The 12107-nt window shown below is 45.9% G+C and overlaps 1 protein-coding gene across 7 annotated transcripts in view; it reads right to left on the bottom strand.

Annotated features, from left to right (window-relative positions):
- The window catches only part of lrch1 (leucine-rich repeats and calponin homology (CH) domain containing 1), a 57099-nt gene that overhangs the window by 24321 nt on the left and 20671 nt on the right, over nucleotides 1–12107 (bottom strand). For all 7 annotated transcript variants that reach the window (XR_008572536.1, XR_008572538.1, XR_008572537.1 and 4 more), the window contains exons 4-8: nucleotides 7797–7902; nucleotides 6957–7093; nucleotides 6762–6892; nucleotides 1152–1239; nucleotides 581–686 (exon numbers count right to left, since the gene is read on the bottom strand). Coding sequence is in view for 3 of the 7 variants with exons in the window: in XM_054788335.1 (XP_054644310.1) it covers nucleotides 581–686; nucleotides 1152–1239; nucleotides 6762–6892; nucleotides 6957–7093; nucleotides 7797–7902 (568 nt within the window). In the remaining 4 variants the exon portion in view is untranslated. The remainder of the gene's footprint in view (nucleotides 1–580; nucleotides 687–1151; nucleotides 1240–6761; nucleotides 6893–6956; nucleotides 7094–7796; nucleotides 7903–12107) is intronic.

Below are 12107 nucleotides of genomic sequence, written 5' to 3'. Positions count from 1 at the left end.
GGAAGGATGAGTGTGGCCAATTTAGTCACTTGTCTTCAGTCTCCTCAAGACACGCTTTCAAAAAAAGCAACTAGCGACAAATCTAGTGAGGTTTTCTGGTATTATTGGCAGACTGTTGGAGGCTCTTTTTGTCTCTCTCCCAATGTTCCGCTCTCTTCCTACGTCCAATACAAACACATGCATATGCATCATAGCCAATTATGCAAATTAAGACGATCAGACGCAGCCCGCCACCAAAAATAGACTGCAGTCCTGTGGGAAACACTAAACACAGAACCACATATTGACCTCATGCTTTTTAATCTTTGGTTTGTTTTCCATGGGGCACGCAGGGTGAACTTTGGTGACTAATAATGTGATTTTATTTATGCCTGAATGTTCACGAAGCAGGGCTTACAGTTGCCAACTGGCCGCCGCGTGCAGCGGCATCTCAGAGGCAACCTTTGTTTTAGTGCACGCACCTCTCCCAACTGCTCTGACCTGGTTAATGCTGATTGAAGTCTATTTAAGTGGTGCGTCTGGGGGGGCTGCGTTGTCTATGATACACACACTGAGGCTATATGTGTGTGTGTGTGTGTACCTGTCAAAGAGCTGATGTGTTCGCTGGAGTCGTCTTTATTGAGCCCGTCCTCCTCCGTGATGTGACTCATGGGGACGTTGAGACTCAAGCTGTCTTCGTCTGATGGCTGCAACAGACAAACAATAAAACAGAGACGCTATGACCCCAGTTTGACCTGTGGGCCTTTTCAATGTAGCATCAAGAACCCTCGGGACATCATTTGTGAGCCTCTCACTACATCACGCATGCAACAGCAACATTATCATAGCCATGACTTCACTGTACCACACTGAGAGCACTTTGTAATATTTGAATGCCTTACTTAGCAACACCAAAGGGTCAAAACATGAGGAACAACACGACCCAGTTTAGTTTGATAAACGTGTCATGCAGGCAAAACACATGCTGCTTATTATTGCCAGGGTTGATCACGGGGCGCGCTCCGTTAAATGACCAAGGGGCATGCAGAACTCCACAGACGGTTAAGCCCATTTAGCAATGACAAAGATGGAGTTGTGACAGTTGCATGCTAGCTCACAAACATCAACCACAAGTAAACAAAGAAATAAAAACAAGTGAGACAAAGCATCACCTCCGTCGCCGACAGCCTCTTGTCTCCGATGTCACTGCCGACTCCCGAGTCGCTGTCCTGCTTCCTCTGCTGGTCCATGTCCTCGACACTGCGCGCGCACACACATACACACACACACACACACACACACACACATCTATCTTTCTCACACTCGCTCTAATCTGTAAACTGATCATTTACAAGACAATCCTATTTGTTGATTGACACTTTCAGAGATATTACATCACCCCCATCACCCCTTAATGACAAGCGCCGACCTGAATGGCGAACGTTTTTCAAGTCATTTCATGAAAAAACATGACATCTGACATAGTGCAAAATAACACTAAACAGCAACAAGTTGAATGTTCATTTGAAGAACAGGTTTTTATCCACAAACTCAAAACCGACATGAAGAAAAAGTGTCTGTAAAGGTTTTCAGCAGGGGAGTTGAATCCAGTTTTTCAAATTCATTTCTTCAGATTAAAAATAAAGTGACTGAAATACAGTCAAACCTGTCTTAGCGGCCACCTTTATAGAACGGCCACCTGCCTATAGCGGCCACTGAAAAAAATCCCCCGCAGCAAATGTACATGTTATAGACCCTGTGTATAGCAGTCATCTGTCCAACGCGGCCAGCGGCCACCCATTTTGTCTCCCTTGGTCAATATCTGACCGCATATAGCGGCCAAATTACCAACTCAAGTAGAAGCTTCATGCACGAAAAAGTTTTTTTTTTTTCAATCAATGAAGCCGTCGTGTGTAGACTTTAATTACTGAGTCCTAGCTCAGTCACAATCATTCACAAGATCCACACAAACTGTCAGTTGTTCCACATAAAAAAGCCGTCTTCTTTTGAGCTTGCTATTTCCTGGTCAAACATGTAACTTTAAGAGCATTTGCACCAAAACATTACCGCAAAGTAGGCTGGGAACAGGACGTGCTCCCAGCGACGCTACAATAAAAAAAACATACGCTAGCATGCATGCGGCAGCGGGAGCAAAACTGAGTTGGGTTGTACTTAATTGAAGTATTTTAGAATGTACTCACGTTATTTTTCATCAATCCTCATCCACAAATCCATCAAAGTCCTCATCTTCTGTATTCGACACAAACAAAGCCGTCTTCTTTTCCGTTCGCTACTAGTCTGTTAACTTGTCAGTGTTATTCAGCTCCGAAGCAAAGAAGGAAACTTCTCCTGTTGCTTCTGCCAACTTTATTTATTGAACGCGGAAACCAGACAGCAGCTCAGAACACACACACATCTCTCAGCATCGTCTCTCCTTCCTGCTTGCCCACAAGGCAAAGGTTAAACAAGCCCCACTACATAGCTGTCCAGCCAATGCCTGTAAGAAATGACACCGTTTATTTCCTGGTGTGCACTGGTCAATACTGTAATGCCGCTTGTTGTGGGGAAGGAGAGACTCACGTCGCCGATGCACTTTAATGGCTTTATTAACAGCGGAGAACACTGCAGGACTTTACATCCACGCCAACATAAACACACTTCCCAACTCTCTCCAAACTCACAGCTAGCACTGAGCCTAGCTCTCCTGCTCGGGACGCCCACCGCCACTTCCCGTCACTTCCTGATGAACTAAAGCTGTAATGACACTCTGCCGTATAAAAAGTAAAATATTAAAAACAAGCGTAAGACATTACTAGCACAGCTTTGTTCTGTGGGTGGTGGATATATTCTATCAGTTATTATTAAGCCTCTAGCTTCCTTTTAGTAAGTAAAAACCTTGGCTATGATTGCACTACATTGTCATGTAGACCTACAAAGTACACTTGGAAGAACAAGAGGTGAATAAATGTATTGCAACTGATGTGAAACTGATGAGGGGTAGGATTAAGTAAAAACCGGTGACTTCAATCATGCTTCCCTGTCCTCTGCTCTTCCCACCTTCACCCAGTATGTCAAATGCCACACTAGAGACAATAAAACGTTGGACCTCTTGTATGCAAACATCAAGGATGCATACACCTCATCCCCCCTCCCCCCGCTGGGTCGTTCTGATCACAACCTCGTCCATCTCGTCACAGACTACACTCCAGTAGTGAATAGACAACCCCCTGTGAAGAGGCCTGTGAAGCAGTGGTCTGAGGAGAGCAGTGCTAGGCTCAGCGACTGCTTCCAGACAACAGACTGGGAAGCGCTCTGTAGTCCCCATGGCAGTGACATTGACAGCATGACGCACTGCATCACAGACTATATCAACTTCTGTGTGGAGAACACTGTGCCCTCCAAGGTGGTGCAGTGTTTTCCCAACAACAAACCCTGGATGACCTCTGAGATCAAGGCCCTGCTGAACAAGAAGAAGAGGGTCTTCAACTCGGGGGACAAGGAGGAGCTGCGCAGAGTCCAGAGGGAACTCCGGCATAAGATCAGGAAGGGGAAGGACTGCTACAGGAGGAAACTGGAGAAGCGGCTGGAGGAGAATAATGCCAGGGAAGTCTGGAGAGGCCTGCAGACCATCACAGGCCATGGCAAAGGAGTGGGGAGAGACCAAGCCAGTGGGGACAAAATCTGGGCAGATGAGCTCAATCTGTTTTTCAACAGATTTGAGTCTGCCCCCCCTCCATCCCCTACCCACTCACCACTCTTCACCCTTACATCCACATCCCAGCCATCCTCTACCCCTCTCTCCATAACTGATGATCAGGTGAGAAGTCAACTAAAGAAGATCAAGGCAAGGAAGGCCCCGGGACCGGACGGCATCAGCTCAAGAATCATCAAGGACTGTGCTGACCAGCTCTGTGGAGTGTTAAGGCACTTGTTCAATCTTAACCTGAGCCTGGAGAAAGTCCCGGCCCTGTGGAAGACCTCCTGTGTGGTCCCGATACCAAAGACACCACGTCCCAAGGAGCCTAACCACTTCAGGCCTGTTGCCTTGACCTCTCACCTGATGAAGACCATGGAGAGGATTATCCTGCAGCACCTGCGACCCCTGGTGGGCACTCAGCTGGACCCCCTGCAGTTTGCTTACCGGCCTAGGATCGGAGTAGACGACGCAGTGATCTACCTGCTGCACAGATCACTGCTACACCTGGAGGACAGCGGGAGCGCTGTGAGGGTCATGTTTTTTGACTTCTCCAGTGCCTTTAACACCATCCAGCCGTCACTACTCAGAGTGAAGATGGAGAGTGTGGGAGTAGACCAACAACTGACTACATGGATTATAGACTACCTCACCAACAGACCACAGTATGTGAGGCTCCGTCACTGTGTGTCTGACATGGTACTCTGCAGCACAGGTGCCCCTCAGGGTACGGTGCTCTCCCCTTTCCAGGACGGTCATCAGGGACTTTGTCAGCTGGAGTGAGCTTAACCAGCTGCAACTCAACACCAGCAAGACAAAGGAGATGATCATTAACTTCCAGAGGAAAACATCCCACTTCACACCGGTGAACATCCAGGGAGCGGACATAGAGTTGGTAGACAGCTACAAATTCCTGGGTGTTCACCTTAACAACAAGCTGGACTGGTCCGTCAACACCCACGCCCTCTACAAGAAGGGCCAGAGTCGCCTCCACCTGCTGAGGAGACTGAGGTCCTTTGGTGTGTGCAGGACTCTTTTACGAACCTTCTATGACTCTGTGGTGTCCTCAGTCATCTTCTACGCTGTGGGCTGCTGGAGAGGGGGCAGCACAGACAGGGACAGGAGCAGGATCAATAGGCTGATCAGGAGAGCGAGCTCTGTCCTGGACGGTCCTTTGGACTCCGTGGAGGAAGTGGGGGAGAGAAGGATGTTGGCTAAGCTGACATCCATCATGGACAACACCTCTCACCCGCTACATGACACTGTTGTTTCCCTGGGCAGCAGCTTCAGCAGCAGACTGTTCCACCCACGGTGTAAGAAGGAGAGGTTCCGCAGGTCCTTCATATCGACCGCTATCAGGCTTTACAACACCTGAACCATTTTGTATTCACTATGTCTATTCATTGCATGCATTGTCTATGACTATGCATTCTTTACTTGTGTACATACTTGTGTATCTTGCTTGCTGCTGTAACAGATGAATTTCCCTGCTGTGGGATTAATAAAGTACTACTACTACTTAAATAAGCTCTGCTTCTTCCTACTCCTTTTTGGACATGCAAAATTGTGAATTGTACTATGTGATGTGCTACTGTTTGACTCATATGCATGATCAGGATGAATTAAAACCATGAACCATGAACCATGATAATAACAAACCTAGTAGTGCTGTACAACATTTATCCGCAGTGCCCTCTACTGGTCAACATTATTATTATTTTTTACTTTTTTTTAAATTTTATTTCCTCTCCTGGTCAACATTCAAACTGGACGCCAACCTGTCTATAGTCCACTTTTGCGGACTCCCTCTAGTGGCCGCTATAGACAAGTTTGACTGTATATTGTTGTCCCTCACCACTGCGGCTTACATTTCATGGCTTCACTCTATCATAGTTCTTCAAAATAAACTCAGAAACTCAAAATAAATTAATTCAATTATTGCTGTTCCCTGTTGGACTGCAAAATCAAAAAATATGCACATTTAAGGAAATCTGACATATTCTTTGCATAAATGATGCATTACCAAGCCTAACAATGGCTAAATGAAGAAAAATACAAATATCAGAAGACATGTTCAAAGACATGATATGTAGTATTCCATACTGCTCACCAGGCGCCAGTAACTGTCCGTGTGTGTTGCAATACATGGGTTTCGGAGGTGTGGAGGATAGGAAGTGACGTCGGAGGTTCAGAGTTGAGTTTTAGATTGTTGTTTCTGTTATTATTATTGTGCTCTGTTGTGAGATCATTCAAAACTGCAATAAAGACCTGTTGTTCCCACCATCAAGTCTGGTTCTTGTGTGTCCCACCGAAGATTAAAGTCACATTACTGACACCTAGTGACCAGTGTTGAACACTACATGGCATCACATTTTTGCATGCATCTTCTGATTGCCTTATATTTATATTTTATTTCATTTTGCCATTTTTATGCTTGAAAAGGCAAAACATACGTAACATTTGCTTAAATAGGCGTATTGTGACTAATAAAAGGCTGTATTCAACCAAGTAGTAGTGTTTTTGTTTTTTAAAACGTGACAAAATGAATCCGTGAAATTGGAATGGCAATGTGATGATGGACGACTGTTCCGTGTGCGCCATATACTTAGTTCCTGAGTGCATGACGCTAAACAGTGTAGCGCTGTCCCAAATCCATGAAATGACGATTGCAATATTTATCACCTTCCTTTGTTCTTCTTCTCTCCTTTTAAATTGTGAATTGCAACCACTCCAGTTAGTCCCTCCCTTTCCGCTACGTACCCTAGACGGCTGTTTCAGTAACAAGCGTGGTAAATGTACACTGTTGCACATTTCACCAGTTTCGGCGTTTTGATTGCAACATCCGGGCACCGACAGTGAGAGACAGACTTGGCGTGTGAGCTCTCACAACCTTTTCCCTGCCCACATGTTGTGGGCGTACATTCCAGAGCGCTACATCCTCAGCGAGCTTGGCTCACTCTGAGCCCAGAGAGCGCATGGAGCACTCTCTCCTCCCTTCCTCCTCTTCTACCTCTCTATGGGAGACGGTCTTGTCTGTATTTACTTTACCAGTATTTTATTTTGAAAAACATCTGCTTGCGTAACTAACCTTCCGACGACGGGACGTGACAGGCTGAGGCGCTCCATGACGGGCAGGTAGAGAGCGTCGGCCATCTTTTCACTGCGACACGCCTCCATGCTAAGATACTTGAAGATGTGCACTTTGCCCTTTAAACAGATCTGAGGAGAACACACGTGCACATGGAGGCAGCTGAGGACGCGGTGAGAATGTGCGTGGCGGTACCTGCGCCGGCGGGCTCTGCAACGGGTTGTTCTCCAGCCGGAGGGCCTGCAGTTGCCTCATCTTCCTGTAGCACACGGGGATAGTAGACACCTTGTTGCAGGAAAAGTCAAACTTGACCAGAGGAAGGTCAGCCAGGTCTGCACGGAGGAACACAAGATGGGCTGTTAGCCTTTTTGCCAGGAAGTATTGAATTGAATCAAGGATCCAGGATTTCTTCTGGATGCAAGGGAGCAGATTTCCTGTTTATGCTGGTTTTACTTTTACAATGGCCAGCATTTCCAAGTCAAATAATACGCTACGGTGGTCATGGTGGTCTTATCTCAGAGACAGACTGCCATTAAAAAAAAACATCCCTCCCTTCACCAGGCTGCCGTCCAGTCTGCTGGTCGACCTCGCCACGACAAGCCCAGACGGCGCTCATCAGCCAGCGGTGGTCCTCATGGGAAGCGACCAGCATGCTCCAAGTTAGGAAAAATAAAAGCATAAATCCAAACAAGCCTTGAAGTTGGATGAAGCATCCGGAACACACGCATGATTAGTTGATAACCGGGCCACGGAAGAACTCGCTGTTTTTCAAGTGTTCTTGACTGTCGCTGACTCTTTCCTTCTCGGCATGATGTGGAAAATTAGCTTCAAACAGAACAACCAGAAGCAGATGTAGCCCTAGGACAAAGTTCATCCTGGACGGTGACGAAGGAGTTGGAGAAGATCCCTTTCACGTGTAATCAGTCTGAGCTGGAGTTTAGTCTCTTGGCCCAGCTAGCCCGGCTCTGCTCATGTTTAAGCTGAGGTCACTTCCAGAAAAGACAACAACAACGCTGAGTCCTGCATCATACCCACCTTCTGGAAGGACACAGAGGAGATTCCGCCGTACGTTGAGCTCTCGTAGCGTTCGCAGACGGCCGAAGTGTCGAGGAAGAGTAGTGATTTCGTTACAGCTGATGTCCTGCGGGGGAAGACACGACTTTTTAATGCTTCGTGCTTGACTTGTTGGCTTTGTTTACACGTTTGATATCCGCGTGCTGCTGTGACAAGCAGTACAAGAGCGTGCGCCTCATTGCCAACCCTGGGGTGTGACGGCACGGGAAAAGAATAAAAGTGCTTCGTTTTTGTGTAGGAACATAAACAAATGGCTAACTGCTAGCAGGTGATTCTCCAATAAATACAATAGTCAAACAAAAATAATACATTTCATAATACGTTTTGTACATTAAAAATGCTAAAACCAACCCGATGTACGTACGTCACCATATGCAAAGCTAATTAGGGTAACATCTAATCATCTATCTCATTACTAATTCGTTTCATTTTTAGAAAATGTTGAGGGACAAAAATGAGCCCTATGCCACACTTTGGACACGGCTGTCTTACAAGTAGGGACGCACTGATCCAGTTAACCAGATTTTTTTTTTACCTGGATCTTGAATTTGAATGTTGCTGAAACTAGGGATGTGATCGATGCCTTTCAACACTTAGGCCTGTCACCATAAACGATAAAACGATTAATTGAACGATGGAAAAAAACGGGGTAGATCATTTTGACGCCACGATAAATTGACATGCACGACATGTACGTGTGCCTGTTCCATTTACCGGTCTTGCTGTAGCACACAGGCTGAGAGCATTGGTTGTATGGTCAAACTAAGGGAAAGAGTGAGCCTCTTGTCAGCTATTCAGAGTCTTTTTCACAGTACATGCAGGAGGGGGCTAGCTAGCAGTTATCAAGCAAACACTAATAAGAATGAAAGCACAAAAGAGATTTTCCAAGCCGAATGCCATCTAGCGGCTCAAACGCAACATGACACAGCAATCATTAAATGATAAACTTCATGATAATACGGTCTAAAAAAAAAAAAAAGGTCGAAATGATCCATTATTGTCGATAATTTATAGCACAATTATCGACCAGCAAAATTTGTTATCATGACAGGCCCATCAACACCAATCAAAAAAACAAAAACAAAAAAGAACAAATAAAACAAAAAAATCGCCCATGGCATTCAGGGTGTGTGCAAGTGTAATGTTGCTTCCCACTTCCCTTCACACTGCGCAGGCGTACGGTGCCAAACCCCAGAATTCGGTGATGAAGAACGTAGTTCCATTTAGTTGCTGAGGACGTTTAAGCGAAGAGTTTGGCTTCTCAAAACAATATGCGTTCAAAATAGTAATACAATTGCGTCACAAAAATGCCTCCTGAAAAAAAATCCTCACAAAATGCTCTGTGTTACATTTGTCTCCCGCTGGATCCCTGCACACTGTTGCCTTTGCATCCACGTGCATGCGATGAAGACGCTCGCATCGTCTTCCACTGTGGAACACACATGGAAACAAGATAGCCGCGGTGCCTCATCGCGGCATTACCGCGAGTGTTTCATCGCCTACACGTGAATGTATGTGCAGGAGACAAATATAATGCCCAGCGTTTTGTGAGGTCTAATTTTTTTTGAGGAGGCATTTTTGTTTCAAAAGCTTGATTAAATTTGTTTGTATTGTAGATCACGTCAGAGCTTCCGCCTCTTGGTACAAAGGTTTTGCAAACATTGTACGTTGCCATCTTGCTTTGCAGTCTTTCTCCTGTTAAAATGTTCCCACACAGTGGACATGTTGTGATGAAAAGATGAAAAGCCAGTTAGCAGGCAAGCATTGAGCAGCACAATGCTTGCCTGCGAACGGGCTGCAAACTGTGGAATGCATTGCCTGAATGAACGCACAACGGCGTCTCAGTACTCCGCCTTAGGAGTGAGTGATATAAACAATATACATCGCAATATACAAAGTTCACCTTTCGCGGGCTCGCTGTTTCGCAAATTTCTTTTCGTTCAATTTTAGTGTTTTTTGTTTTTTTTTAACAGCGTATGAACACTGTGACAGGCCGAGCCTGGCTCTTTAAGAAGAACTGCATTGTGGGAGATTGAGTGTTGTAGTTCTATGCTTTAGCATGAGGTTGCTGTGTCTCTCTCTCTCGTCTGTCAGCACTGCACATTGTCTTCTCCGTCCTGATTGGTAGTAAACCATTGTCAAGCAATCTCCTTTGTGCCGTTTCCCGTTGTGGTTGTCATGGCTAGCAAACTAGCTAACTGTGTGAGCTGCTTGCTAACTGCCGATAAACAATAGAAGAAGAATAGAAGAAGAACAAGCAGCAGCAGCTAACCGGCTGTAGGGCGCCATTACGAAATAAATGAATCTTGAGTTCAAGGAGGAGGATGAGGAGGAGGAAAATACGACGACGGGAGAAATATGTTTTAACAAGGATACAAAAATGCTACAGCAAAACGGCACCAGGACGAAGAGGCACAGTCAGAGTCACTTAATAATTTGTGTCCAACCTAGTAGGTTTATAATTACATTTCAAACAAAATTTGAGAGTGTTTAAAAAAAAGAGAAAGGTGAGAAAATGTCAATGCCTGTCTGAGAAAAGTGTATGGTGAGGGGTTTTACAGCCTTAAAACAATTAAATTGGCTACTTTGCGGATTTCACTTATTGTGGGCTATTTTTGGGAAGCCATCCCCCCGTGATAAACGAGGGAACACTGTACAAGAGAAACTGTATGTTTCTGTATGACTGTATGATAGAGATCGCCCTATCGCGGTACTGCATGCTGATGATGCAACCCAGCCATGTCCTGCAAAACTGAGAGCAAGTTGTCAATGTAGCGCTGCAGCCAACGCAGGTGAAGAATGAGCGTGCCCGCTCCTCAAAGTTACTGATCCTCGCCTCATGAGGATGAGGAAGTGCCAAACTTGGGTTTTCCCCAAGGCCGCCTACTGGTCAGATGTTCTCTGAGCACCTCCCCAGTGGGGGCGTCCTGTCAGTATGGAGGAACAGCAGTTCCACTCCAGGTTTCTGCTGGATGACAGTGCTTCTCATGTTCTCACCAGCAACACTACGGAGGAAACTCATTTCGGCCGCTCGTAAACGCAATTTTGTCCTTTAGGTAACTTCCCAAAGCTCATGACCATAGGTGAGGGTAGGAACGTAGATTGACTAATAAATTGAGAGCTTAGAAGTTCCCATTTCACCAAAACAAACCAACGCAGTGTTTGCATCACTGCAGACGTCGCACCAATCTGCGTTCCATCCTTCCCTCACACGTGAACAAGACCCTGAGGTACTTAAACTCCCCCACTTGGGGTAGGATCTCAAACCTGACCTGGAGACAGAACTCCACCCTTTCTGGGGAAACTCAGACTTGACCGCTTCACACTCGGCTGCGAAGTGAGAGCTGAAGATCACAGCCCGATGAAGCCAGCAGGACCACATCATCTGCAAAAAGCAGACCCAGTCCTGCAGCCACCATACCGGATCCCCTCAATGTCCTGGCTGTGCCTACAAAGTGATCAACAGAAGCAGTGGCAAAGGTCAGCCCTGGCGGGCCGACCAAGCTTTGACGCTGGTTATATAGGGAGCAAACTGCATGACTAATAGGGGTGGGATGCATCGTGATGCGGACATTAACGATGATTAACGATTCATAAATGTCAATAATTGATGCTGATGGAACAAAAAAAACAGAACAAAAAGACGGAAAGAGGAAGTGCCACCAGGACAGTTTATGGTGGAGCACCTAAGACGCTAACAGAACGGCTGAGAGTAAACGCCGACCCAACTTGCTGGATTTAAAGCGAGCGTCTGGAAGCACTTTGGCTTTCACGTCGTTGAAGGTAAGAATGAGCTGGACACGAGCCAGACAATATGCAAGCGTTGTCACAGTGTTTGGGAACACAACAAACATGAAAGACCACACAGCACGTTTTCAGTCCAACGAGGAGGAAAAGCAGCCAAGCCAGCTGAAGTTGCTGCTGACCAGAGAACCATCCAACAGGTGATAACTCATTTTCCAACCAACACGGAAAAGGCGCTGTTACGTCAGCATACCAGCGCACCTCATTACTGGTGACTGGAAGCTAGCGTGTCATGTGCTACAAAGCAGAGGAGTGAATGGGAGCCATCCGGGTGCCAATATGTCCGAGCATATGTCAAAAATGTTGCAGAGGCATGTTGATTTCTTGTGGCCTATTTACTTGTATTTTTGTATTATTTGTGAATAAGGGCGGCCTATTTTTTGGGGTTATTCTTAATATACTGAAGTCTTGTATGACAGCTGCTGGTACAGTAGTCGCCATTTTGCAATAAATCTGTTTTTGATTTTG

This window comes from Dunckerocampus dactyliophorus, chromosome 9 (assembly GCF_027744805.1).
Source record: "Dunckerocampus dactyliophorus isolate RoL2022-P2 chromosome 9, RoL_Ddac_1.1, whole genome shotgun sequence".
NCBI lineage: Eukaryota > Metazoa > Chordata > Actinopteri > Syngnathiformes > Syngnathidae > Dunckerocampus > Dunckerocampus dactyliophorus.
This window is presented reverse-complemented; position numbering and strand designations above follow the sequence as displayed.